Source organism: Scylla paramamosain, chromosome 39 (assembly GCF_035594125.1).
Source record: "Scylla paramamosain isolate STU-SP2022 chromosome 39, ASM3559412v1, whole genome shotgun sequence".
Classification (NCBI taxonomy): domain Eukaryota; kingdom Metazoa; phylum Arthropoda; class Malacostraca; order Decapoda; family Portunidae; genus Scylla; species Scylla paramamosain.
The window spans coordinates 11,865,065-11,892,955 of NC_087189.1; the positions used below are offsets into that span (position 1 = coordinate 11,865,065).

The following is a 27,891-nucleotide window of genomic DNA, read 5'->3' on the forward strand; positions in this document are numbered from 1 at the left end:
CTGTCAGTTTGTGGAGTAATGAAAGGGCAATGGTTAATTTCCGATCGGTTTATTGTATTATTATTATTATTATTATCATTATTATTATTATTATTATCAGTAGTAGTAGTAGTAGTTGAGAGAGAGAGAGAGAGAGAGAGAGAGAGAGAGAGAGAGAGAGAGAGAGAGAGAGAGAGAGAGAGAGAGAGACGATACCTAAGACCACGTATTCTAGCTTGCAAGATAAAACTACGAGTCATCCTGATTATTAATACAGCTAATCGTAATTGGTACTTACACTATTTACACAGGATATAATGAAATACATAATACCATCACGTGACTATGACCACGCTCAGCCCGGTGCAGGGACGCACGGTGTGCACGTCTCGTTGCCGTGTGATGAAGCAAGCAGCGCAGTGACTCGGGCTGTGAGGGGCCAGCCACTCCGTGGGTTTGCGGGAGAGAGCGGCTCAGGCTGAGAGTCACGTCAGAGAGGGAGCTTGGAGAGGTGGTGGTGATGGTCTGGAACCGCGTTGTGTGCAGTGTTGTGTGCCTGTGTGCACGCCTCCCACTGTGCCTGCTGCAGCCAACAAGAGAGGGGATCAGAAGGCGGGGCGGATCATCATGGACGTTCGCTTCAGTGAGTAGTGGTAGCCTTTCCAATTTTTCCAGTTGATGCCATCGGCGTAGGAGGTGTGGTTGCCCACATACTGGTAGCCGTTCAGGTTAGAACTGTGGCAAGCACCATACCAATAAGCACCACGGTATCTGAAAGAACAGTTACAAGGCATGACTATGCATAAATCCATGCATCCTTGCGTCCAGTGCAGTAACCCACCTGTTGGCACACATCTCAAGCAAGTGTTGCAGTTCAAAAGATGTTGCATGCAGTAATGCTTTACTTCTCTAATCCGCATGTTGTGCCCTTGTGACTCTGCTAAGAATGACAAAGAAATTGACCTGAAGGCGAGATAAAATCTTCAGGAATGAGAGGCCATAATCTGAGGTTAAATCCGTCAACTGTAGGACAAATTATAGTGTTTCGGACGTCGTGGTCATAATGATCGTCACATCCGAAGTCTAATTTAGGGATATGTTTGCTCTCGGTCGCTACACGGCTTCCTCACTCCATCATTTAGATAAATTTAAGTCTCCCTTTTACCGTGACCACATTGAACTCCATCTTCTTTTAAGATAAGCTTCTTTGCGAGAACAAGGAGGGCCATTCTTGCCGAGACAGAGAGAGACACCTTATACCTAGGCCTTGAGTTACTCCTCTCCACTGTTCTCCTCACTAGCCTCTTTTTTGTTATAGAAGACTATTGAACTCGTAACCAAAATATTGTTGTTTCCTTGGGTGTTTTGAAACACGTTGTGTTATGATAGCACTCATCTTATCCTGGGCGACAGGAGGGGGAGTGTCAGTTACAGGCTAGCCTTCAGCCACGCCAGATCTGTTTGTTCCGAGGAGTCACAATAAACCGCCACAACGGGCCACCTGTTTCTGTCTCTACCTCTCACTGTCTCTACCTCTCACTCCAACAGTTGTGTTCTATGACAGCAATTATCTTACTGTTTTATTGTGTTGTGTTGTTTGTCAGCACTCATCTTTGAGCAAAGATGTGTGTCGATTGACAACAATGAGTGGTTTGTGTTCAGTTCTGTGGAAGGCGATACTCACTTTTTGGCACAATTTTCACCCGACGTGTCGTTGTCAGCATCATGCGTGCTGAACGAGTTGCCGCTTTTCACAGATAAGTTGTCCCCTGCGTCACCGCTGTACCTGTCACCACACACACACACACACACACACAAAACAAGAAAACAAGTAAATTGATATACTCGTGTGTGTATATGTATATGAAAAGAGCATGTCCACACAGAATCTTGTGTTTAAAGGGAAAGTCTAGACTAGAAACGACCAATTAAACCATTCTGAGTTTGTTATTCATGACGTTTCGTGATATACAGGATTCCCATCTAGAGACACATCACAAACAATGGGGAGTCTTCGGAACTAAACCGCTAGATGTCATTGCTGCTCATCTAACTGTAGGAAAGAGAGCTAAAATATTGTTGTAGTAAATCCCAGGTGCGTAAAGATGCATAGGACATTGATCACCATGATACTATTGAAATGATGTATCGACTTTTCAATATCCGGTATGGATAATATTGAGAGAATGTGGTCAAATTAATTTTTTTTTTGTGTGTGATTATCGAGTAAACTGGTAGCATTATCTTAAATAAAGCATATTATAAGTATAAAAACTATTGATTTGGACAGTGAAAAAAATATAAAAAAATCACACTGTACTATATAGTATGACACAACCTACTCACAAACATCGTGATATATGGCTCTAGTTTTTTTTTTTTTTTTTTTTTTTTTGTGTGTGTGTGGGTATTTTAGCATCCCTCTCACGAAGCGAGCGACAAAGCAAAGTAATCGAAAACCAAAACAAACATCTCTCAGGCGATCCTGCTGCTGCTGTAGTGTCCAGCTACCGTAATCCATTGCTTAGGGCGTAGTGGAGATGGGCACCGCACCAACATTCAACTTCTTGTCCAACAACGTGTTTCTTCAGTTCAACCATCGGGCCAGCGGGGTAATTTGGACTTTTGACTGTCACTGACGTGTTGCCTTCATGTTTACTGTCGTCTAGATTAAGACGTTTCCAATCAAGAGTGTATTCATTTGGAAATCTTAAGATGACCAAATAAATCTAAATGCTGATTCACTAGAAAATCAACTTATATACATTTGTTCATGAAAAGAGTTTGATTTTACTTGTGTTACTACTTGGAAGGCATTACGTAGAAAAAATATATTATATAAGCCCATTGCATCTTCATGTAAATAGAATAACACTGTAGGTATATCTGATATTCCTTCTATGTGAGAGAAGAGTTTGTGTCTGTGCTGCCACCTGGTGACAACCACTAGTTCTGAAAACTCCCCATTAAGTTAGAACGATGTGTGTGTGTGACTGTACACACGCCCCACTGTTGTGCACGTCGTTGTCACACACGTCACAAGGCCGAAGAGCAACACGACACTTTATCTTCATCTACTATATACGGGAGAGAGAGAGAGAGAGAGAGAGAGAGAGAGAGAGAGAGAGAGAGAGAGAGAGAGAGAGAGAGAGAGAGGGAAAGAGGGTGAAGGGCCTCACCTTCCAACACTGAGGCGGAACTTGGTCTCTGGTGCGCCCAAGTGGAAGAATCCATACTTGGCCCACCGATGTTCTCCCTCGTAATCGTCCAGGTCAATTCGTAGCTGCTGCAGGGTGGTGGAGGTCAGCTGGTGCAGAAGGTCAAGGCCCAGCCAGAATTCACCCTCCAGGTCACCAAAGCCCAACTGATACTCGACCCAAGTGCGGAAGAAATCTTGGCGGACGGCATCACTGGTGCGCCGCTGGAAGACGGTCCATCCCCCGCCGTCGACGGTGTGGTCACAGAACACGGGCACGCGGTGGTGGGGTCGCCCAGGGTAAGGGTATACCTGGCGCAGGCCGCTCCCGCTGTCCCCGGAGTCCAGTAAGTCCTTGCAGTGACGCGGCCGAGACTCCCATTTGTTTACAGCAGCACTGACCTGCTGCACCACTTCCCTCGCCTCCTGTAAAGCGAAGGCCAAACAAAGTGATCAGGTTTACGTCAGACGTGGCGCAGCAGCTCTTCCTGCATTTCCGCTGACAACGACTCAACGCACTTCGATATGAGTCTTGAATCTTGATTAAAAGGCATTAAAGAAAATTAGCACCCCTCGTTAAACTTCGAAAATTCCGTTAGTGATAATAACGCGCCTTGTAGGAGGGCCTGACAAAGTGTTAGGTAGAGGCCTGACTTAACCCTTACCTCCACGAGGGGCGCGTGGCGGCTGTCCTCTCGTCCAGTCCTACAGGAGTCCAGGGCGGCGGCCACACAAGTGTCATTGTAGCCTGCGACCGTTAGTAGGCTGGACAGAAGGGAGCGATCGTCCTTGAGGCCTGAACAGCTGTTTCCCTCAGCGGGGGGAGGCGTGCTGCTTGCCATGGCCACGGCCACGCCCATGGCGAAGAGCACAAGAAACTTCATCGCAGACAATTGCTGGCCAGAACACCTAACCAACGCGACCGTGGCGGAATGCGGCGTAGAGCAGAGTGGCGTGTGTCTTGAGCCCTGGGTGCCTCGCGGCCCTCAACACGCCACTTCAAGCCTCGTAAACTGTGACGGGAATAGACGCGGAGCTGTGGCCCTCATGAATTTCATCACTCCTTTAATAAAGTGCTGTCTGAGATAATATTTCATGAAGGGCCACTTGGGTAAGGGCGGCAGTGTGCCCTTCACCACGCTGGCATCAGATGCAGCAGGATCCTCGCAGCACTGTACTGTTGATGTTTATTTGCTGTGGAGTGGTGGGAGTTGTGTCCTCAGTGCAGAGGTAGTATATGATGCTGCCGCACCACGCACTATGCTGACGAATTTATAATGCTTAATCCTCTTTGGAAGAACTGCGTGGTAGAAGATTTTTTTTTTCTTTTGCTTATATTACTCAAGATAAAGAAAAATATCAGCTATCAAATAAGAGAGGAGGAGAATTTAAGAAGTGTAACGCGAAGTATTGGGCTTAATTTTCATGATTTACTAGAATAACAAACTTGTTCTGGCGACGTTGTAATAATAGACGTCTCGTGTCCCCCGTTGAGCTTCAGTAAGGTATTGTAATTTACAACGGTAGCGATAGGCAGCGGTGGGCCGCGGGAAGAGCGCGGCCGCCCTCATCTCACTCACTTTTGCAGGTCAGGTCAGGTCAGCCTTGGATCGTGGCCAGGTGACACAGGTAACCATGTTTTGCATTGCTTGTCATTTGTATTGACTGACAACTATGTCAAAATAGTGACTGCCATAGAACAGTATGCTCACAGCACTATTCTTACTGGCAGCATCAAGGCGCCAGACGCCACCTCGTCCAGTGCAAGGAAAAGAAGAGCTGGTTTGCTTCCTCTCCTGTGATGATGGCGTGCATGGCGCCTCCCCCACGTCAGCTTTACCTTGTACGCCCCATGTTCACTGCACCGTAGGAGTCCCAAGACACTGTGAATGAACACATCACTGGACCATATTCTAAAACATTTCAGCGTCTTGTCTTGATTACTCTCAATTTTAAAAAGTGTTCTCATGGTTGTAACGATATTCTAACAGGGATGTTACACCAGGAATGGAAAAAATGACGGGAAACTGTATTATAATGTTTGTGACCTTTGAAAATAGCCGTATTAGAGAACAAAGCGTTTTATCATGATATATCAATCAGTTTGACTCAGAACTGCGTGTATCCACTGACAATGGAACTTTGTGAGTCCAACTGGGATTCCCTTACTCAGACACTTCTCCTCCTACTTGAGGGGGCAGCCAGTCAGCCGCCTTGCACCTCGCCAACACCACAGCCAGGACACTTTGCTTCCCTCTTGTTAAAGTCCTTATTAAACTGTCACTTTGTGGAGTAATGAAAGTCTGCTCTGGGCAATGCTTAACACTTCACATCGATTTATTTCAATTTAATGTAAAAAAAAGATATTTATCAGCGGTCGTTGTTCAGTGAATAAGAGAGAGAGAGAGAGAGAGAGAGAGAGAGAGAGAGAGAGAGAGAGAGAGAGAGAGAGAGAGAGAGAGAGAGAGAGAGAGAGAGAGAGAGAGCGGAGGGGAGGGCCTACCTGCCAGTGTATTTAACTCACAAGATATTGTAATAAAATGCATAACAGCATCATGTAACTGGTACCATGCAGAAGCCGGTGCAGGGATGCAACGTCTCGTGACTTTGTGAGGAGGCAAGCAGCGGAGTGACTCGGGCTGTGAGAGGCCTGCCACTTCGGTGGTTTGCAGGAGAGAGAGCCGCTCAGGCTGAGGGTAGCGTCAGAGAAGGAGCTTGGAGAGGTGGTGATGGTCTGGAACCGCGTCCTCTGCACAGTGTTGTGTGCTTGTTTTGTTTTTTTGTTTTTTTTATGTATGAGGGACACCAGCCACGGGCAACAAAAATTCAAATTAGAAAAAAAAAAAAAGCCCACTAAGATGCCAGTCCCCGAATAATGTCCAAAGCGCTAGCCAAAAATTGAAGGATGAGTGTCTTGAAACCTCCCTCTTGAAGGACTTCAAGTCATAGGAAGGTGGAAATACAGAAGCAGGCAGGGAGTTCCAGAATTTACCAGAGAAAGGGATGAATGATTAAGAATGCTGGTTAACTCTTGCATTAGAAAGTGGACAGTATAGGGGTGAGAGAAAGAAGAAAGTCCTGTGCAGCGAGGCCGCAGGAGAAGGGGAGGCATGCAGTTAGCATGAAAATAGTAGTAGAAGATAGGTAGAAATGCAACATTGTGGCAATGAGAAAGAGGCTGAAGACAGTCAGTTAGAAAAGAGCAGTTGATAAGACAAAAATCTTTTGATTCCATCCTGCCTAAAAGAGCTGTATGAGTGGAACCTTCCCTCTCCCAGATATGTGAAGCATACTCCATACATGGACGGATAAAGTCCTTGTACAGAGTTAGCAGCCGGGGGAGTGAGAAAACTTCATTGAAGCTGTTCTAGCTAGAGATGAGATGTGAACTTTCCAGTTCAGATTATAAGAAAAGAACAGACCGAGGATGTTCAGTGCAGAAGAAGGGGACAGTTGAGTGTCACTGAAAAAGAGGGGATAGTTGTCTGGAAGGTTGTGTCGAGTTGATAGATGGAGGAATCGAGGTTTTGAGGCATTGAACAATACCAAGCTTGCTCTAACTGGATCAGAAATTTTAGAAATTTTAGTCAGGCGTTCTGTGGCTTTCCTGTGTAAACTGTTCACTTCCTGAAAGGTTGGATGTCTATGAAGACGTGGAAAAGTGCAGGATGGTATCATCAACGTAGGAGTAGATGGGACAAGAAGTTTGGTTTAGAAGATCATTGATGAATAATTGAAAGTGGGTTACAGGACAGAACCCTGAGGAACACCACTGTTTATAGATATAGAAGAACAGTGGCCATCTATCTCAGCAGCAATAGGACGGTCAAAAAAGAAACTTGAGATGAAGTTACAGAGAGAAGGATAGAAGCCGTAGGAGAGTAGTTTTGAAATCAAAGCTTTGTGCCAGACTCTATCAAAAGCTTTTCATATGTCTAAGGCAGCAGCAAAACTTTCACCAAAATCTCTAAAAGAAGATGACCAAGACTCACTAAGGAAAGCCAGAAGATCACCTGTACAGCGGCCTTGACAGAACCATACTGGAGATCAGATAGAAGGTTGTGAAGTGATAGATGTTTAAGAATCTTCCTTTTGAGGATAGGCTCAAAAACTTTAGATAGGCAGAAAAAAATAAATAAATAAATAAAAACAGGACGGCAGTTTGAAGGATTAGAACAGTCATCCTTTCTAGGAACAGGCTGAATGTAGGCAAACTTCCAACAAGAAGGAAAGGTAGATGTTGACAGAGTTAAAAGAGTTTGACTAGGCAAGGTACAAGCACGGAAGCACAGTTTCGGAGAACAATAGGAGGGACCCCATCAGTTCCATAAGCCTTCCGAGGATTTAGGCCAGCGAGGGCATGGAAAACATCATTGTGAAGAATTTTAATAGGTACCATGAAGCAGTTAGAGGGTGGAGGAGAGGGAGGAACAAGCCTTGAATCGTCCAAGGTAGAGTTTTTAGGGAAGGTCTGAGTGAAGAGTTCAGCTTTAGAGATAGATGTGATAACAGTGGTGCCATCTGGTTGAAATAAAGGAGGGAAAGAAGAAGCAAAGTTATTAGAGATATTTTTGATTAGATGCAAGAAGTCACGAAGAGAGTTAGATCTTGAAAGATTTTGACACTTTCTTTTAATGAAGGAGTTTTTGGCTAGCTGGAGAACAGATTTGGCATGGTTCCAGGCAGAAATATAAAGTGCATGAGATTCTGGTGATGGAAGGCTTAAGTACATTTTGTGGGCCACCTCTCTATCATGTATAGGACGAGAACAGGCTGTGCTAAACCAAGGTTTAGAAGGTTTAGGACGAGAAAAAGAGTGAGGAATGTACGCCTCCATGCCAGACACTATCACCCCTGTTATGCTCTCGGCACACAAAGGCGGGTCTCTGACACGGAAGCAGTAGTCATTCCAAGGAAAATCAGCAAAATACCTCCTCAGGCCCCCCCCAACGGGCAGAGGCAAAACGCCAGAGGCATCTCTGTTTTGGGGGATCCTGAGGAGGGATTGGAATGATAGGACAAGATACGGATGTGAGATTGTGATCGGAGGAGCCCAACGGGGATGAGAGGGTTACATCATAAGCAGGGTTAAATGTTAGGAAAACGTCAAGAATGTTGTACCAATTGCTCTAGGTCGTGGAGGATAGCAAAGTTGAAGGCTAGTTCACCTGGATAGTCAGTGAAAAGAGAGGAAAGCCAAAGCTGGTGGTGAACATTGAAGTCTCCAAGAATGGAGATCTCCGCAAAAGGGAAGAGAGTCAGAATGTGCTCCACTTTGAAAGTTAAGTAGTCAAAGAATTTCTTATAGTCAGAGGAGTTAGGAGAGAGGTATACAGCCCAGATAAATTTAGTTTGAGAGTGACTCTGTAGTCGTAGCCAGATGGTGGAAAACTCAGAAGATTCAAGAGCGTGGGCACGAGAGCAGGTTAAATTGTTGCGCACATAAACGCAACATCCAGCTTTGGATTGAAAATCAGGATAGAGAAAGTAGGAGGGAACAGAAAAGGGGATACTGTCAGTTGCCTCAGACACCTGTCTTTCAGTGAGGAAAAGATCAGGTTTTGTAGAGGAGAGGTGGTGTTCACGGATTGAAAATTGGATCTAAGACCGCGAATGTTGCAGATATTAATGAAGAAAAGTTGAGGGGGTGATGTCAATACACTTAGGGTCGATACCAGAAGAGCAGTCAGACATGGCGACATTTGTGGTCCCCTCCCCAGATGGGGACTCCGAGGCTGGTGTAGGAGTCACCACGATAATTTCAAATTTTGAGTGAAGGATGTGTGTCTAATTAGGTGCTTGTAGTTTTGTGTAAAGCAAGAGAGTTGTCTTTAGAGGGCAGGCTGTGACTGCCCCTTGTGTTGTGAGACACAAAGGTGAGGTCACAGCTGGGTTTAATGATAAGTTCACAGCGCCCACTGATCCAGTGCTTTAGACCTCACTGGGAGTAATTATTGTTTCAGCAGGTGCCTACTGCCTCCTCCTCCTGCACGCCTCCCATTGTGCCGGCCACTGCCAACAAGAGAGGAGGTCAGAAGGCGCGGCGGATCATCATGGACGTTCGCTTCAAGGAGTAGTGGTATCCTTTCCAGTCATACCAGTTGATGCCATCGGCGGGAGAGGTGTGGTTGCCCATATACTGGTAGCCGTTCAGGTTTGCTTTGTGGCAAGCAGCATACCAAAAAGCTCCCTGGTATCTGAAAGCGACGTAACAGTCACAAAGGTGTTTGTAGTTTCATACAGTGGCCGAGCGCACGTCTTGGAAAGAAAGTTGACTTTTTTCCTTGAGGACTGAGGTGCTACTCCCTTCGGTTAGAATTCGTAAGATGTAGTACACTATGGTACACTCTTTGCCAGGACTTTGCTACCAAAGATCTAACTCCCTGCATTACGCTTCATTTGCCAAGGTGAAGCAGTCCTCTTTGAATTACTGTCCATTGCTAGCCTTATTGGTCTCTTTTTAAGGAGAAAACCTACGATCCCTTAAGCGGCAACTTTTACATTTTCTTTAGCTGATGAGAAACTAACGAAGACGAATAATTGTTGCAATCTTGGCAAAAGACACACTGAATCGAAGTGTTTGTTGTTGTTGTTGTTGTTGTTGTTGTTGTTGCAGATACTGCTGCTCTTTTGTGTTGTGTTGCATTGTGTCGTGTTTTGTGTGTTGTGTCGTGTGACAAGTTCTCTTAAGTTGAGTTGTGTGGAGTAACAGCACTCACCTTTGGGCGCAGTTGTGCTTTGCCTTGTCGTTGTCAGCATCATGAGTGCTGAATAGGGCGCCGTTATGTTCTAACAGACTGTCCCCTGCGTCGCCGCTGTACCTGCCAACACACACACACACACACACACACACACACACACACACACACACACACACACACACACACTTAGAATGACTTGAGAGAATAGTATCTTTTTCGATTATGGCTGCAGGCAAGTATGGCGTGCTCTTATCTGTGTAATGTTTGTATGGATGGTGTTGTAAGCAAAGTGAATATGAGAATGTTTGAATGTGATGAGTGTTGATGGAACAATACAATCTTAATCAAGTGGTTGCTACTACTGATGTACCAGTGATGGCTGATTCACAGGCGAGATGGAGATGTGTGGTAGAGGAGTTGGGAAGGGTGTGTTACGTGTAAAACATTTTAGAGACTGAATGACGGTAAGAGTAAAGTAAAGAAGTGTATGAAACTGACAGGTGTCAGGAGGCCTGGTGTAATTCTGATTTTATTTGTATGAAGAAGCAAAATGAAGAGTGACTGAGCGTGATACGCAAGAATGGAGACCATTTGTGAATCTAGCACATTGTGACTGCCTCGAGGGCCTTAGCGGGAGCCTCTCCCTCCTGGTGTGGCGAGTGAGGGCGGGGTATGAGAAAGGTTAGCTAGGTATGTTGTGCTGACAGTACACACCCCAACTGCTCAGGTTGTGCACAGCGTTGTCATACACATCACAAGGCTAAGGAGCAGCACTACACATTATCTCCACTTGGTCTATACGAAAGTGAGAGAGAGAGAGAGAGAGAGAGAGAGAGAGAGAGAGAGAGAGAGAGAGAGAGAGAGAGAGAGAGAGAGAGAGAGAGAGAGAGAGAGAGAGAGAGAGGATACAAGAGGGTGAAGGGCCTCACCTTCCAACACTGAGGCGGAACTTGGTCTCTGGTGCGCCCACGTGGAAGAATCCATACTTAGCCCACCGATGTTCTCCCTCGTAATCGTCCAGGTCAATTCGTAGCTGCTGCAGGGTGGTGGAGGTCAGCTGGTGCAGAAGGTCAAGGCCCAGCCAGAATTCACCCTCCAGGTCACCAAAGCCCAACTGATACTCGACCCAAGTGCAGTAGAAATCTTGGCGGACGGCATCACTGGTGCGCCGCTGGAAGACGGTCCATCCCCCGCCGTCGACGGTGTGGTCACAAAACACGGGCACGCGGTGGTGGGGTCGCCCAGGGTAAGGATATACCTGGCGCAGGCCGCTCCCGCTGTCCCCGGAGTCCAGTAAGTCCTTGCAGTGACGTGGCCGAGACTCCCATTTGTTTACAGCAGCACTGACCAGCTGTTTCCCTCAGCGGGGGGAGGCGTGCTGCTTGCCATGGCCACGGCCACGCCCATGGCGAAGAGCACAAGAAACTTCATCGCAGACAATTGCTGGCCAGAACACCTAACCAACGCGACCGTGGCGGAATGCGGCGTAGAGCAGAGTGGCGTGTGTCTTGAGCCCTGGGTGCCTCGCGGCGTTCAACACGCCACTTCAAGCCTCGTAAACTGTGACGGGAATAGACGCGGAGCTGTGGCCCTCATGAATTTTATTTCTCCTCTAGTATAGTGAAGTGTTGTGTTAATATCAGATGAAGCGGCACTTGGGTAAGGGCGCCACTGTGTCTCATATCGCTCTGGCATCAGATGCAGCAGGATCCTCGCAACTTTGTGCTGTTGATGTTTTTCCTCCTGTGGAGTGGTGGGAGTTGTGCCCTGAGTGCAGAAGTAGTATATGATGCTGCCACACCACGCACTAATCTTGACTAATTGGTAAAACTTTGTCTTGTCTGAAGGGACAGCGTGGCAAAAGAAACACTTTTTTTTTATTTTTAATATATTACACAAGATCACTAAACATTAGGTATCACATTAGAGAGAAAGAAATAAGGAGGAAGTGTAACGTGAACTATTAGGCACCAAATTGTAGTTGATAAGAGGCTTTATTTTCATGATTCACTGAAATAAAAACCTCTGGTGATGTTGTAATAATAGATGTCTCGTGACGCTGGCCTTTAATAAAGTATTATAATGTACACAACGATAGCGAGAGGCAGCGGTTTGCCACAGGAAAGACACGGCTGCCCTCACCTCTCACTCACTTGGGCAGGTCAGATCAGGTCAGGCGAGGATCACGCCTGGATGACCCAGATAACTATGCCTTGAATTGATTATTACTTTGTACTCACCTATAATTATGCATCAAAATAGTGCTTTCGAAAGAGCAATAAAGGAATTTCCCTCTTCCTGTGTTCGAAACACCACTACGATTATCAGCAGAATCAAGTTGTTAGACGCCGCCTCATCCAATGTAAAAAAAAAGTGAGAAATAGGTCTCCTTTCTCTCCTGTACTGATGTTGTATCCTCCCACCATGCCGGCCACAGCCAACAAGAGAGCGGATCAGAAGGCGGGGCGGGTCATCATGGACGTTCGCTTCAGGGAGTAGTGGTGGCCCTTCCATTCATACCAGATGATGCCATCGGCGAAAGAGGTGTGGTTGCCCATAAACTGGTAGCCGTTTAGGTTTGCTTTGTGACAAGCAGCATACCAAAAAGCTCCCCGGAATCTGAAAGAAATGGAACAATCATCATAGATTTGCTATATATATTGTAGTATAATTATACACATGCTCACACATTCCTCTGTCATGTGGCTGACGATACATATTCCCCAATGCTCTTTAAAATCAGTATCTAAGTGAAATATATGCATTGCAAAATCTGCAAGAAATTAGAAAATTTATGTATTCTCTGGAGGTGATGTGCCATAACAGACTGACTGCTCTACTCACCACTGCGTGACCGCTTCCTCCCACTCACTATGTATTTGTGAAATGTTTCTCTCTGGATCCAGTCAGATCAATTGCTAAGACTTGCACATTTCATTAGCACTTCACTTTACTTTCATTTATTTTATTCAGAAAATACACTTGAAAATTAACTTATGTTTGAATATTGTTGAAGAAGACAGCAGTTGTGTATCGTGTATCCGTATAAAAGGAACATAACTCCTCTCTTCTAACGGAGTTATAGGTTTTTGATGCAATTTCGCCCCCCCTGCTAAGTTAGGAGCCTACAGTGTGTGATTCGAATGAGATTTAAGTCACTCACTGTTTCATGGACAACTAACTGATGCACATTCGTTTGAGTGATTCATGATGTGTCTGCAGGGTACCAAACCTTATTACAATGAATGAAACTGCACTTTTTCTTTATGCTTTGCTTTGGTATGCCCTGATTTTTCATGAAAATTTTTCTTAACGGAGAAGACTTTTCAAAAATTTATTTGTTCCTAAAAAATGGTAATATTAATGATTCAAGACACATCATAATGTATAAGTAAAAAATATTCCATAGCAAAAAGAAAAAAAGAGATTCAGACTAACAGATCTATCTATTATATAATGTTGTATTGTGTTGTGTGACAACACATGTGTGTTATATTGTGACAGCACTCGACTGTGTTGTGCTGTGTTGTGTGACAGCGCTCATTTGTGTTGTGTTGCGTTGTGTTGTGTGACAACACTCATCTGTGTTGTGTTGTGTTGTGTGACAGCACCCATCTCTCTTGTGTTGTGTTGTGTGACAACACTCATCTGTGTTGTATTGTGTTGTGTAAGAGCACTCATCTGTGTTGTGTTGTGTTGTGTGACAGCACCCATCTGTCTTGTGTTGTGTTGTGTGACAACACTCATCTGTGTTGTGTTGTGTGAGAGCACTCATCTGTGTTGTGTTGTGTTGTGGCAACACTCATCTGTGTTGTATTGTGTTGTGTGGCAGCACTTATTTGTATTGTGTTGTGTAAGAGCACTCATCTGTGTTGTGTTGTGTTGTGTGACAGCACTCATCTGTATTGTGTTATGTGAGAGCACTCATCTGTGTTGTGTTGTGTTGTGTGACAACACTCATGTGTCCTGTGTTGTGCGACAACATTCATTTGCGTTGTGTTTTGTTGTGTTGTGTGACATCACTCATCTTTGTTGTGATGTGTGACAGCACTCATCTGTGTTGTGTTGTGTGACAGCACTCATCTGTGTTGTGTTGTATGACAGCACTCGTCTTTTTTGTGTTGTGTGACAGCACTCATCTGTGTTGTGTTGTGTGACATCACTCATCTGTGTTGTGTTGTGTGACAGCACTCATCTGTGTTGTGTTGTGTGACATCACTCATCTGTGTTGTGTTGTGTGACAGCACTCATCTGTGTTGTGTTGTGTGACATCACTCATCTGTGTTGTGTTGTGTGACAGCACTCATCTGTGTTGTGTTGTGTGACAGCACTCATCTGTGTTGTGTTGTGTGACAGCACTCATCTGTGTTGTGTTGTGTGACAGCACTCATCTGTGTTGTGTTGTGTGACAGCACTCATCTGTGTTGTGTTGTGTGACAGCACTCATCTGTGTTGTGTTGTGTGACAGCACTCGTCTTTGTTGTGTTGTGTGACAGCACTCATCTGTGTTGTGTTGTGTGACAGCACTCATATGTGTTGTGTTGTGTGACAGCACTCGTCTTTGTTGTGTTGTGTGACAGCACTCATTTGTGTTGTGTTGTGTGACAGCACTCATTTGTGTTGTGTTGTGTGACAGCACTCGTCTCTGTTGTGTTGTGTGACAGCACTCGTCTCTGTTGTGTTGTGTGACAGCACTCGTCTTTGTTGTGTTGTGTGACGGCACTCGTCTTTGTTGTGTTGTGTGACGGCACTCATCTGTGTTGTGTTGTGTTGTGTGACAGCACTCATTTGTGTTGTGTTGTGTGACAGCACTCATTTGTGTTGTGTTGTATGACAGCACTCATCTGTGTTGTGTTGTGTTGTGTGACAGCACTCATTTGTGTTGTGTTGTGTTGTGTGACAGCACTCATCTGTGTTGTGTTGTGTGACAGCACTCATTTGTGTTGTGTTGTGTGACAGCACTCATCTGTGTTGTTGTGTTGTGTGATAGCATTCATCTGTGTTGTGTTGTGTTGTGTGACAGCACTCATTTGTGTTGTGTTGTGTGACAGCACTCATCTGTGTTGTGTTGTGTTGTGTTGTGTGACAGCACTCATCTGTGTTGTGTTGTGTTGTGTTGTGTGACAGCACTCATCTGTGTTGTGTTGTGTTATTGTGACAGCATTCATCTCTGTTGTGTTGTGTTGTGCTGTGTAGCAGCACTCATCTGTGTTGTGTTGTAAGACACCACTCATCTGTGTTGTGCTGTGTTAGGTGGCAGCACTCATCTCTCTTTTGTTGTGTGACACCACTCATCTATTTTGTTGTGTTGTGTGACAACACTCATCTTTTTTTATGTTTTGTGACAGCGTTCATCCATTTTGCATTGTGTTGTGTGACAACACCCATCTATGTTGTGTGACAGCACTCAACTGTGTTGTGTTGTGTTGTGTTGTGTTGTGTTGTATGACAGCACATATCTTTGTTGTATTGTGTTATGTTGTGTGACAGCACTCATCTGTGTTGTGTTGTGTTGTGTAGTGTGACAGCACTCATCACTCACCTGTGTTGTGTTGTGTGAGCACTCATTTGTGTTGTATTGTGTTGTGTTGTGTTGTGTGACAGCACCTATCTGTGTTGTTGTGTTATGTAAAAGCACTCATCTGTATTGTATTATATTGTGTAACATGACTCATCTGTGTTGCGTTGTGTTGTGTGACATCCCTCATCTGTGTTGTGTTGTTGTTGTTGTTGCTGTTGTTGTTGTTGTTGTTGTTGTTTTGACAACACTCATTAGTACGGTGTTGTTTTTTTTGTGACAGCACTTATCTGTGTTGTGTTGTGCTGTGTGACAATACTCATCTGTGTTGTATTGTAAGACAGCACTCATATGTGTTGTGTTGTGTTATGTGACAGCATTCATCTGTCTTTTGTTGTGTGACAGCATTCATCTGTGTTGTTGGGTTGTGTGACAGCATTCATCTGTGTTGTGTTGTACTGTGTAGCAGCATTCATCTGTGTTGTGTTGTGTGACAGTACTTATCTGTGTTGTTTTGTGTGACAGCACATCTGTGTTGTGTTGTGTGACAACATTCATCTGTATTGTGTTGCGTGATAGCACACACATCTTTGTGTTTCTGTTTATTTATTTATTACTTAATGTACTTAGAGCGTCTGGGGTGAAAGATAGATATAGGAAGCTTGATGTGACAGCCAAAACAAGTTGAGTCTACAAAGTTGTGTTTGTCAGCTAAAACACAGGATATTTGGGTTCCTGAAGAGACGATACATAACGTCAACAAAATCGGAGGAGTTGGCCAGACATCCGGGTACGCAGTTCCCATACACAACAACTTAATGATCTGTGAGAGTAGTAGGAGTCAGATTCACTCCAGACCCAGCGTCGAGAGAGAGCATTCTGTAGTCCCAATACATACCTCTGAACAATCTGTATATATTGTATACAAAAGAACAAAGCAACGAAGACTCTTACCCTTTCAATAACACGAGTCCAACTCCTCATTATACAGTGTGCATGTTGTGTGGTCTCGCTGTTCAATTGTGTGGAATGACAGAACTTACTTCTTAGCACAGTTGTCATGCCACGTGTCGTTGTCAGCATCGTGGGTGCTGAATGGGTAACCGCTCTGGCCTGATAGGCTGTCTCCTGCGTCACCGCCGTATCTGTCAACAAACAGGCATACAAAAAGGACAAAATTATATATATATATATATATATATATATATATATATATATATATATATATATATATATATATATATATATATATATATATATATATATATATATATATATATATAGTGTCACACCAGAGGTATTGGTGCGGGTGGCAGCACTGTTGGAGGTGGCAGTACTAGGAGAGGCGGGAACAGAGAGAGAGAGCGGAGACGGGTGGCCCGAGAGGAAGCTAGCGTGTGCCTGCCTGCTTTGGAAGTGTTTCCCTGCCTGTTGAGTGCCTGTCGTGCCCTGGGAGACTTGTTGTGCCACTGTGAACTTGTAAAGCAGTGTACTTGTGGAGGATTTATCAATAAACCTAGGAAATAGTGCCCATGTTTTCCCTTGTGCTCCTGCCTCCTGTGAGTGTGTGTGTGTGAGTGTGTGCCTTGTCCTAGCGTTCAGAGTGTGATTTATTTGAGGCCCCACTGCTCTAGTTTCTCGACCGGTGCCCGTGTGGATAACATGCCCTCCCGGAGTGAGGGGTGGGCGCAACAATATATATATATATATATATATATATATATATATATATATATATATATATATATATATATATATATATATATATATATATATATATATATATATATATATATATATATATATATATATATATATATATATATATATATATAAGTAAATCATAAGAGAAAAAGCCCACTAAAGTGCCAGTGCCCATACAGAGCCGAAAGTGTTCGTTGAAAATTAAAGGATAAGTGTCTTGAAACCAAGCTCTTGAAAGAGTTCAAGTCATAGGAAGAAAATACAGAAGCAGGTAGAAACTTCCAGAGTTTACCAGAGAAAGGGATGAATGACTGAGAATACTGGTTAACTCTTGCATTAGAGAGATAGACAGAATAGGAGTGAGAAAAAGAAGAAAGTCTTGTGCAGCAAGGCCGCAGGAAGAGGGAAAGCATGTAGTTAGCAAGATCAGAAGAGCAGTTAGCATGAGAATAGCAGTAGAAGATAGTAAGAGATGCGATGAGAAAGAGGCTGAAGACAGTCAGTTAGAAAACAGGAACTGATAAGACAAAAAGCTTTTGATCCTACCCTGTCTAAAAGAGCGGCATGAGTGGAGCCATCCCCCTTCCCATACAAGTGAAGCATACTCAGTTCATGGACGGATATGGCCCTCGTACAGTTTGCAGCTGGGTGGTGAGAAAACTGGCAAAGGCAACTCAGAACCCCTAACTCCATAGAAGCTGTTTTAGCTAGAGATGAGATGTAAAGTTTCCACTTTAGATTATAAGTAAAGGACAGACCGAGGATGTTCAGTGCAAAAGAGGGGGCAGTTGAGTGTTACTGAAGAAGAGGGGACAGTTATCTGTAAGGTGAATAGATGGAGGAACTTAATTTCTGAAGCATCAAATATTACTAAGTTTGTTCTGCTCCGATGAGAAATTTTAGAGAGATCAAAAGTCAGGCGTTCTGTGGCTTTCCTGCGCGAACTCTTTACTTCCCAAAGGCTTACTTGTCAACGAAAAGACGTAAAAAAGTGCAGGATGGTATCAGCAGCGTAGAAGTGGATAGGACAAGAAGTTTGGTTAGAAGATCATTAATGAATAATAGGAAGAAAGTGAGTGACAGGACAGGACCCTGAGGAATACCACTGTTAATAGACTTAGTAGAAGAACAGTGACTGCCTACCACAACAGCAATAGAATGGTCAGAAAGGAAACTTAAGTTGAAGTTACAGTGAGAAGAATAGAAGCCATAGAAGAGTAATCTGGAAATCAAAGCTTTGTGCCTGATTATATCAGAAGCTTTTGATATGTCTAAGGCAACAGCAAAAGTTTCACCAAAATCCCTAAAAGAGGATGACCCAGGCTTAGTAAGAAAAGCTAGAAGATCACCAGTAGAGTGGCCTCGATGGAACCCATACTGGTGATCAGATATAAGAGTGTGAAGTGATAGATGTTTAAGAATCTTCCTGTTGAAGATGAATTAAAAAACGTTAGAGAGGCAGGAAATTTAAAGCAATATAACGGTAGTCTGAGGGACCAGATCGGTCATCTTTTTAGGAACAAGCTGAATGAAGACAAACTTCCAGCAAGAAGGAAAGATAGGTGTTGATAGACAGAGCTGAAAGAGTTTGACTAGGCAAGGTGCAAGCACGGAGGCACATTTTCAAAGAACAATAGGAGGTACCCAATCAGCTCCATGAGCCTTTCGAGGGTTTAGGCCAGCGAGGGCATGGAGAACATCATAGCAAAGGATCTTAATGAGTAGCATGAAGTTGTCGGAGGTTGGAGAAGAGGGAGAAACAAGCCCTGAATCATCCAAGGTAGTTTTTAGCTAAAGCTTGAGCGAAGAGTTCAGCTTTAGAAATAGATGAGATGGCAGTGGTGACACCAGGCTGAAATAAGGAAGGGAAAGATGAAGAAGCAGAGTTATTAAGGATGTTTTTGGCTAAGTGTCAGAAACCACAAGGAGAGTTAGATCTTGGAAGATTTTGAGACTTTCTATTAATGAGGGAGTTTTTGGCTAACTAGAGAACAGACTTGGCATGATTCCAGACAGAAATGTAAACTGCATGAAATTCAGGTGATGTACGTCTCAAGTACCCTTTGTGGACCACCTCTCTGTCATGTATGGAATGAGAACAGACTATGTTAAACCAAGGTTTGGAAGGTTTAGGTCGAGAGAAAGAGTGAGAAATGCACATCTCCATGCCAGACACTATCATCTCTGTTATATGCTCTGCACACAGAGATGAGACTTTGACACGGAAGCAGTAGTCATTCCAAGGAAAATTAGCATAATACTTCCTCAGGTCCCCCCAGTTAGCAGAGGCAAACACGCCAGAGGCACCTCAGCTTTTTAAGGATCCTGGGGAGGGGTGTGTCAAGACACTTAGGGGTTATACCAGAAGAGCAATCTGACTTGGACATTTTTGGTTCCCTCCCCAGATGGCTGGTGTAGGAGTCACCGTATTTAATTTAGAATTTTGACTGAAGAGTGTGCACGTGTTAAATGCATGTAGACTTGTGTGAAGGAAGAGAGCTGTTTTTAGAGGGCAGGCTGTGACTGCCCTTTTGTGTTGATGAGACACAAAGGGAAACGTTCAGTGGGTGTAATGATCAGTTCACAGCGCCCCTTCATCCAGTACAAAACCGGTCCAGTGTTTGACACCGCACTTGGAGTAATTATCCTTCCTATAACTTGAACTCTTCCAAGATAAAGGTTTCAAGACACTTCAATATTTGATGGTTGTTTCTGACCTGTTTTTTGGAGGGAATGGCGCCACAATTTTGTTTCCATTGGCTGGTGCCTCTCTTACATGGAAAGAAACAATATATATTGTTATATGTGGCGAAACAGTGAGAAGATTGTGGGAAGGAGAAAGAGAAGAGAGGGTATGAGGAGACAGAAGATTCCTGAGGCGCCTACCTGCCCTCCCCTACTTTATTTAAAAAAAAAAAAAAAAACATGCTACCTAATCCCTTAGTTCTCTTATTACATTCCCTTACTTCCTTATGTTTCCTCATGTTGAGCCCGATATATTATTTATTAGAAGAGTTAACTTTGCATATAAAGTGATCAGATCCCATCCAACGCCTCTAATTAATTCATAATAATTATTGCAGGACAGTAGTCTTTTTAGACTGAACTTGTGTGAGGGTGGTGAGTGTGTAGCTGGCTGACTGCCGCCTCCCCATCCCTTCCCCGTTCCAACCCCTCCCCCTTTCTCATGTGACATAACTGTCGCTTCTGAGCATGGGTGATGCTGTCTTTGTTCAGTCAGTGTTGAGCCAGGCCGGGGGGAAAGGTATACCCAAATGAGGCAGAGAAAGGCAAGGGCAACCATGAGCGATATATATATATATATATATATATATATATATATATATATATATATATATATATATATATATATATATATATATATATATATATATATATATATATATATATATATATATATATATATATATTAGAGGGCCTTTTTTATTTGATATTATGTGAGTATTCAAGGCAGTAATCCCGTGCCTGTGTAAGTAGAATTTTTCTTATGTATGGAAACTTATGGGCACACTGTATTTTTTTTTTTTTTATGTAGGAAGGACACTGGCCAAGGGCAACAAAAATCCAACAAAAAAAATGCCCACTGAAATGCCAGTCCCATAAAAGGATCAAAGCAGTAGTCAAAAATTGATGAATAAGTGTCTTGAAACCTCCCTCTTGAAGGAATTCAAGTCATAGGAAGGTGGAAATACAGAAGCAGGCAGGGAGTTCCAGATTTACCAGAGAAAGGGATGAATGATTGAGAATACTGGTTAACTCTTGCATTAGAGAAGTGGACAGAATAGGGGTGAGAGAAAGAAGAAAGTCTTGTGCAGCGAGGCCGCGGGAGGAGGGGAGGCATGCAGTTAGTAAGATCAGAAGAGCAGTTAGCATGAAAATAGCGGTAGAAGACAGCTAGAGATGCAACATTGCGGCGGTGAGAGAGAGGCTGAAGACAGTCAGTTAGAGGAGAGGAGTTGGTGAGACGAAAAGCTTTTCATTCCACCCTGTCTAGAAGAGCAGTATGAGTAGAACCCCCCCAGACATGTGAAGCATACTCCATACATGGACGGATAAGGCCCTTGTACAGAGTTAGCAGCTGGGGGGGTGAGAAAAACTGGTGGAGACGTCTCAGAACACCTAACTTCATAGAAGCTGTTTTAGCTAGAGATGAGATGTGAAGTTTCCAGTTCAGATTATAAGTAAAAAGTAAAGGACAGACCGAGGATGTTCAGTGTAGAAGAGGGGGACAGTTGAGTGTCATTGAAGAAGAGGGGATAGTTGTCTGGAAGGTTGTGTCGAGTTGATAGATGGAGGAATTGAGTTTTTGAGGCATTGAACAATACCAAGTTTGCTCTGCCCCAATCAGAAATTTTAGAAAGATCAAAAGTCAAGCGTTCTGTGGCTTCCCTGCGTGAAATGTTTACCTCCTGAAGGGTTGGACGTCTATGAAAAGACGTGGAAAAGTGCAGGGTGGTATCATCAGCGTAGGAGTGGATAGGACAAGAAGTTTGGTTTAGAAGATCATTAATGAATAATAAGAAGAGAGTGGGTGACAGGACAGAACCCTGAGGAACACCACTGTTAATAGATTTAGGAGAAGAACAGTGACCGTCTACCACAGCAGCAATAGAACGGTCAGAAAGGAAACTTGAGATGACGTTACAGAGAGAAGGATAAAAACCGTAGGAGGATAGTTTGGAAATCAAAGCTTTGTGCCAGACTCTATCAAAAACTTTTGATATGTCCAAGGCAACAGCAAAAGTTTCACCAAAATCTCTAAAAGAGGATGACCAAGACTCAGTAAGGAAAGCCAGAAGATCACCAGCCTTGACGGAACCCATACTGGCGATCAGATAGAAGGTTGTCAAGTGATAGATGTTTAGAATCTTCCTGTTGAGGATAGATTCAAAAACTTTAGATAGGCAGGAAATTAAAGCAATAGGACAGTAGTTTGAGGGATTAGAACGGTCACCCTTTTTAGGAACAGGTTGAATGTAGGCAAACTTCCAGCAAGAAGGAAAAGTAGATGTTGACAGACAGAGCTGAAAGAGTTTGACTAGGCAAGGTGCAAGCACGGAGGCACAGTTTCGGAGAATAATAGGAGGGACCCCATCAGGTCCATAAGCCTTCCGAAGGTTTAGGCCAGCGAGGGCATGGAAAACATCATTGCGAAGAATTTTAATAGGTGGCATGAAATAGTCGGAGGGTGGAGGAGAGGGAGGAACAAGCCCAGAATCGTCCAAGGTAAAGTTTTTAGCAAAGATTTGAGCGAAGAGTTCAGCTTTAGAAATAGATTGGATAGCAGTGGTGCTATCTGGTTGAAATAGAGGAGGGAAAGAAGAAGAAGCAAAGTTATTGGAGATATTTTTGGCTAGATGCCAGAAGTCACGAGGGGAGTTAGATCTTGAAAGGTTTTGACACTTTCTTTTAATGAAGGAGTTTTTGGCTAGTTGGAGAACAGACTTGGCATGGTTCCGGGCAGAAATATAAAGTGCATGAGGTTCTGGTGGTGCAAGGCTTAAGTACCTTTTGTGGGCCACCTCTCTATCATGTATAGCACGAGAACAAGCTGTGTTAAACCAAGGTTTACAAGGTTTAGGATGAGAAAAAGAGTGAGGAATGTACGCCTCCATGCCAGACACTATCACCTCTGTTATGCGCTCAGCACACAAAGATGGGTCTCTGACACGAAAGCAGTAGTCATTCCAAGGAAAATCAGCAAAATATCTCCTCAGGTCCCCCCAACTAGCAGAGGTAAAACGCCACTTGCACCTTCGCTTAGGGGGATCCTGAGGAGGGATTGGAGCGATAGGACAAGATACAGATATGAGATTGTGATCGGAGGAGCCCAACGCAGAAGAAAGGGTGACAGCATAAGCAGAAGGATTAGAGGTCAGGAAAAGGTCAAGAATGTTGGGTGTATCTCCAAGACGGTCAGGAATACGAGTAGGGTGTTGCACCAATTGCTCTAGGTCGTGGAGGATAGCAAAGTTGTAGGCTAGTTCACCAGGATGGTCAGTGAAGGGAGAGGAAAGCCAAAGCTGGTGGTGAACATTGAAGTCTCCAAGAATGGAGATCTCTGCAAAAGGGAAGAGGGTCAGAATGTGCTCCACTTTGGAAGTGAAGTAGTCAAAGAATTTCTTATAGTCAGAGGAGTTAGGTGAGTTGTCAGGTGAGGTGTCAGTTGGGCTTTATATTTTGTAGGGAGAGGACATGGTTGGCTTGCTGGAGTGATGAAGAGCTGGCACGGAGGGTTGTAAGACATACATTAGATGGCTACACATAGTATTTTCAATTGTAGTATTGGCAGCAGTAGGCCCCTCCTGTGTTAGGTAAGGTAAACCCTTGTCAAGAGCTTGGCTGGTTGCTGTGCCAGATAAATTGTGGTTGACTATGTAATCTTACCATCGCTGTCATGGCGTCCTGACTGTTCTGTGTTTTGTTGGCTGTCTCGAGAGAGGTTCTTTCGCCATCTTGGGGCTTCTTGGCTGTTTTGTACTTGTCTCATTAGCATTTCGTACTGTTAAATGAAACTGATGTTCAGAGGTTACTGCTGGGAGCTCCGAAGCCAGAGGACTTCATAACTCTATGCGTGTGCAGCTGTCTATAGCCCTCCAGGGGAGTACATATAGACTGCTCACAGATGGGAGGATATGATTTTCTGTGGGCGTGGGTGACTGGTCTCAGGTAGGAGGTAGCTCACAGAATATTATAAGTCTCATGCTTGTGTGTCCTTTGTCCTAGCTGTGCCCCCTAGCATGTGGTTTTGCGATTTTTTCCCAGCAAGTTCAGATTTGTTTGGCGTTTGTTACACTCCTTTCTCGGTCGGTGGGTTAAACTAAGTGGCGACCTCAACAATGTAATAGCAGCAGGTGTCTGGATTCGTCATATTTATGCCCACACTAAGTTAGAAGGAGCTAACTTAGGGAAAGCTGGCCCAAGTGTAGTGCAGCTGTGAAGGGGAGCTGAACCTGGGTCATAATATATATATATATATATATATATATATATATATATATATATATATATATATATATATATATATATATATATATATATATATATATATATATATATATATATATATATATATATATATATATATATATATATATATATATATATATATATATATATTGTTATAATCAGATCCAGCCTCTCTCCTAGCTGCTACTCCTTCGGGTTAACTTCTCCCTACGCTAGCTTTCTTGTAGTCTAGTGCAGGGCACAAACATTACGAATCCAGGCGAGTGGCTGCCTGCAAAGAGCTATCAACCCTCAAAAGATCGTCACCCTGTTTTATCCACAAAGAGGGAAGGAATAATATATAATGCCAACTCAGCTCAAAAGTTGAGAAAGAACTCACTACTTCACGTTCTCGAGAGAGAGACAGTGAAGACACCACACTGTGAGGATATAATACCCTGAGGGTTACCTCCCACAGGCTTCTGCCCACTGGCCTACAGGATATTACACACTCTAGCCCTAACCCAATTCATCTCCAATCTCTCAGAGGACATGCTCAAACACCCCCTAAAAATTGGCGAGCCCAGGAAGAGAGGAGAGGTTGAGCATGAACTGCTATATACTAGTCTACCCACCAAGATGGCAACATGAAAGACACATACATGACCAGTAGCATTAAAAATATTTGAAATAAATAAAGAAAGAGAACTTCACACGATTCAGGACAAAGGGGGTAACGGTGCCTGCTCCACAAAAAGCACACTGTACAACACAATCAGGATTGGTGCCCCCAAGGCCAATACATTTGCCTGAAACCCAAGCAGAGCAGTACAAATAATGCCACCCACAGGGGCCCATGTAATAGTTAACATGTTAAGTGCATAACTAGTATCCCCTGAATACTACCTTAATTTATGTTTCTTCTTGCAATTATTAGACTACCACTGAACAAAGGGAGGCCCCACACCATGTGCCACACCGACCAATGTGCAGGCTGAAGGAGGAATGGTGAAGGTACGGGGGAGGAGAAAGAAGCTGGCTGCCTGCTTCAACCCATTCACTATTTTAGTTTAAACCAAAAGCTAAATTATGAAAATTACTGTGTGCTTATTTGAGGGTCTGGGTGAAATCTGAAATCTGTGAAATCTGATGATCTCACAAGGGAGGGCAACTCTTCTGCTTTATTATGCATCGACTACAGTTCTCGGCAAGACGACACATTATCTCCACTTGCTATATACAAAAGAGAGAGATAGAATGGATACAAGAGGGTGAAGGGCCTCACCTTCCAACACTGAGGCGGAACTTGGTCTCTGGTGCGCCCACGTGGAAGAATCCATACTTAGCCCACCGATGTTCCCCCTCGTAATCGTCCAGGTCAATTCGTAGCTGCTGCAGGGTGGTGGAGGTCAGCTGGTGCAGAAGGTCAAGGCCCAGCCAGAATTCACCCTCCAGGTCACCAAAGCCCAACTGATACTCGACCCAAGTGCGGTAGAAATCTTGGCGGATGGCATCACTGGTGCGCCGCTGGAAGACGGTCCATCCCCCGCCGTCGACGGTGTGGTCACAAAACACGGGCACGCGGTGGTGGGGTCGCCCAGGGTAAGGGTATACCTGGCGCAGGCCGCTCCCGCTGTCCCCGGAGTCCAGTAAGTCCTTGCAGTGACGCGGCCGAGACTCCCATTTGTTTACAGCAGCACTGACCTGCTGCACCACTTCCCTCGCCTCCTGTAAAGCGAAGGGCAAATAAAGGGCCCCTTTTTACCTTAGACATGGCGGCGCAGCTCGTCCTGCATTGCCACTGATAAAGACTAAACACAAAGCTTCACTTCGATGACACATAACTGAAAACCATCACACCTTAATAAATTTGGAAGATTTAGTTAGTGATAATACCGCGCCCTGCAGGAGAGCCTGACAAAGTGTCAGGTAGTAGCCTGATTTGACCCTTACCTCTACGAGGGATGCGTAGCGGGTGTCCTCTCGGCCTGTCCTACAGGAGTCCAGGGCGGCGGCCACACAAGTGTCACTGTAGCCTGCGACCGTTAGTAGACTGGACAGAAGGGAGCGATCGTCCTTGAGGCCTGAACAGCTATTCTCCTCCGTGAGGGGAGGCGGAGGCGTATTGCTTGCCTGAGTCACGGCGGCGCCCATGGCGAGAAGCACAAGGAATTTCATTGCAAATAACTGCTGGCCAGAGCACCTAAACAAGGCGACCGTGGCGGGCTGTGGCGTAGAGAAGAGTAGCGTGTGTCTTGAGCCCGGGGTGCCCTGTGACTCTCCACGGGCCATTTAATCTTCATTCAGTCTGACTAGACTGAATAACGCGAAAATGTGGCATTCATGAATCTTGTCACTGATCTATTAAAGTGAAAGATTACCATCATTTGGTAAGGGTGCCAGTGTGCCCGTTATCGTGCTAGCATCAGATACACCAGGATCCTCGCAACTTTGTACTGTACGGACCTCTGACGTCAGAACAGATTCTACAGAAGTAGAATGTGATGCTGCCTCACGCAAGACTGACGTATTGGTAAAGCTTAGTATAGTTTAGAGAGAGAGAGAGAGAGAGAGAGAGAGAGAGAGAGAGAGAGAGAGAGAGAGAGAGAGAGAGAGAGAGAGAAATGAAAATACGAATCATTAGAATTGGGGAGTTTGCAATGGTCCGGAAAAACTACCAGATTCACCAGCGGACATAGTTTTACACAAAACGTTCGGTTAGCCGGGAAAAAATCTTTAGCTCATTTGTGTGTTATCAAATCAACTAAAAGAATAATAGGAAAATTTTAAGCCACCATCATCAAGCAGAGAGCAAGAAATGTGACAAAACGAGCTAAATACTGCGCACATTATCTCGGGTCTGGAATGAGTCGTCACCTTGAGACAACTTTTTTTTCTTTTCTTATGTTAGAGGGCCACCGGACAAGGGCAACGCAGAAAAAAAAAAAAACAGGAAAAAGTTTCACTTGATTGCCAGTCCCCAAAAAGACTGCCGAAAAGAAAAATCAAATGACAGAGAATTGTCTTGGAACCTCCTTTTGACCTTCAAGTCATAAGAAGAAGGAAATACGGAAGCAGGCACGAAGTTCCAGAGTTTACCAGAGAAAGGGATGAATAAATAATTGAGAATACTACTTAACTCTTGCATCAGAGAGGTGGACAGAAGAGGGGTGAGAAAAGAAGAAAGTCTTATGCAGCGAAGCCGCGGAAGGAAGGGAGGCATGCAAGATCAGAAGAGCCGTTAGCATGAAAATAGCGGTAGAAGGTAGCAAGAGATGCAACACTGCGGCGATGAGAGAGAAGCTGAAGATAGCTAGAGGAGAGGAGTTAATAAGACGAAAAGCTTTTGATTCCACCCTGTCTAAAAGAGCGGTATGAGTGGAGCCCTCCCATACATGTGAAGCGTGCTCCATACATGGATGGATAAGGCCCTTGTACAGAGTTAGCAGCTGGGGGGTGAGAAAAACTAGCAGAAACGTAACATTGTCCAAGGCCTCAATGATTCTTTGTTTGAGTTCCTCTAGGCTTGTAGGAAGAGGGGACATGTAGACCAGTCCTTTCACAGCCCCATAGAAAAAAATCACAAGGTGTCAAGTCAGGTGAACGTGGAGGCCATTTCAGTAGCACACCGTCATTATCACTGGCCCGCCCGATCCATCTCCTTGGTAGGCTTTCATTGAGATAAGCCCGCACAGTCAGCTTCCTGTGAAGTGGAACCTTTCCTTTTGAAGAATGGGGTTCATGTTCATTTGCAATGAGCTCATCAAATAGTCAGTTCTGCAGCATTTGCAGATAAACATCGCCGGTCACGTTTCTCTCAAGGC

At 44.3% G+C, this 27,891-nt stretch overlaps 3 protein-coding genes across 3 annotated transcripts; all 3 read right to left on the minus strand.

The window, feature by feature from the left end:
• Positions 1-115: 115 nt before the first annotated feature.
• LOC135092179 (ryncolin-1-like) lies at positions 116-4,429 on the minus strand. Its single transcript, XM_063990460.1, has 4 exons — positions 3,841-4,429; positions 3,159-3,601; positions 1,664-1,765; positions 116-750 (listed from the first exon to the last, which is right to left on the minus strand). Exons 1-4 carry the CDS (start codon positions 4,057-4,059, stop codon positions 585-587), a joined length of 930 nt encoding a protein of 309 aa, XP_063846530.1. The 5' UTR covers positions 4,060-4,429; the 3' UTR covers positions 116-584.
• A 1,180-nt stretch (positions 4,430-5,609) lies between these two features.
• Positions 5,610-11,558, minus strand: LOC135092317 (ryncolin-1-like). Its single transcript, XM_063990770.1, has 4 exons — positions 11,532-11,558; positions 10,806-11,227; positions 9,895-9,996; positions 5,610-9,372 (listed from the first exon to the last, which is right to left on the minus strand). The coding sequence occupies exons 1-4, from the start codon at positions 11,556-11,558 to the stop codon at positions 9,207-9,209; spliced, it is 717 nt and encodes a 238-aa protein (XP_063846840.1). The 3' UTR covers positions 5,610-9,206.
• A 371-nt stretch (positions 11,559-11,929) lies between these two features.
• Positions 11,930-26,547, minus strand: LOC135092178 (microfibril-associated glycoprotein 4-like). Its single transcript, XM_063990459.1, has 4 exons — positions 26,021-26,547; positions 25,353-25,795; positions 16,438-16,539; positions 11,930-12,495 (listed from the first exon to the last, which is right to left on the minus strand). Exons 1-4 carry the CDS (start codon positions 26,357-26,359, stop codon positions 12,330-12,332), a joined length of 1,050 nt encoding a protein of 349 aa, XP_063846529.1. The 5' UTR covers positions 26,360-26,547; the 3' UTR covers positions 11,930-12,329.
• Positions 26,548-27,891: the final 1,344 nt, after the last annotated feature.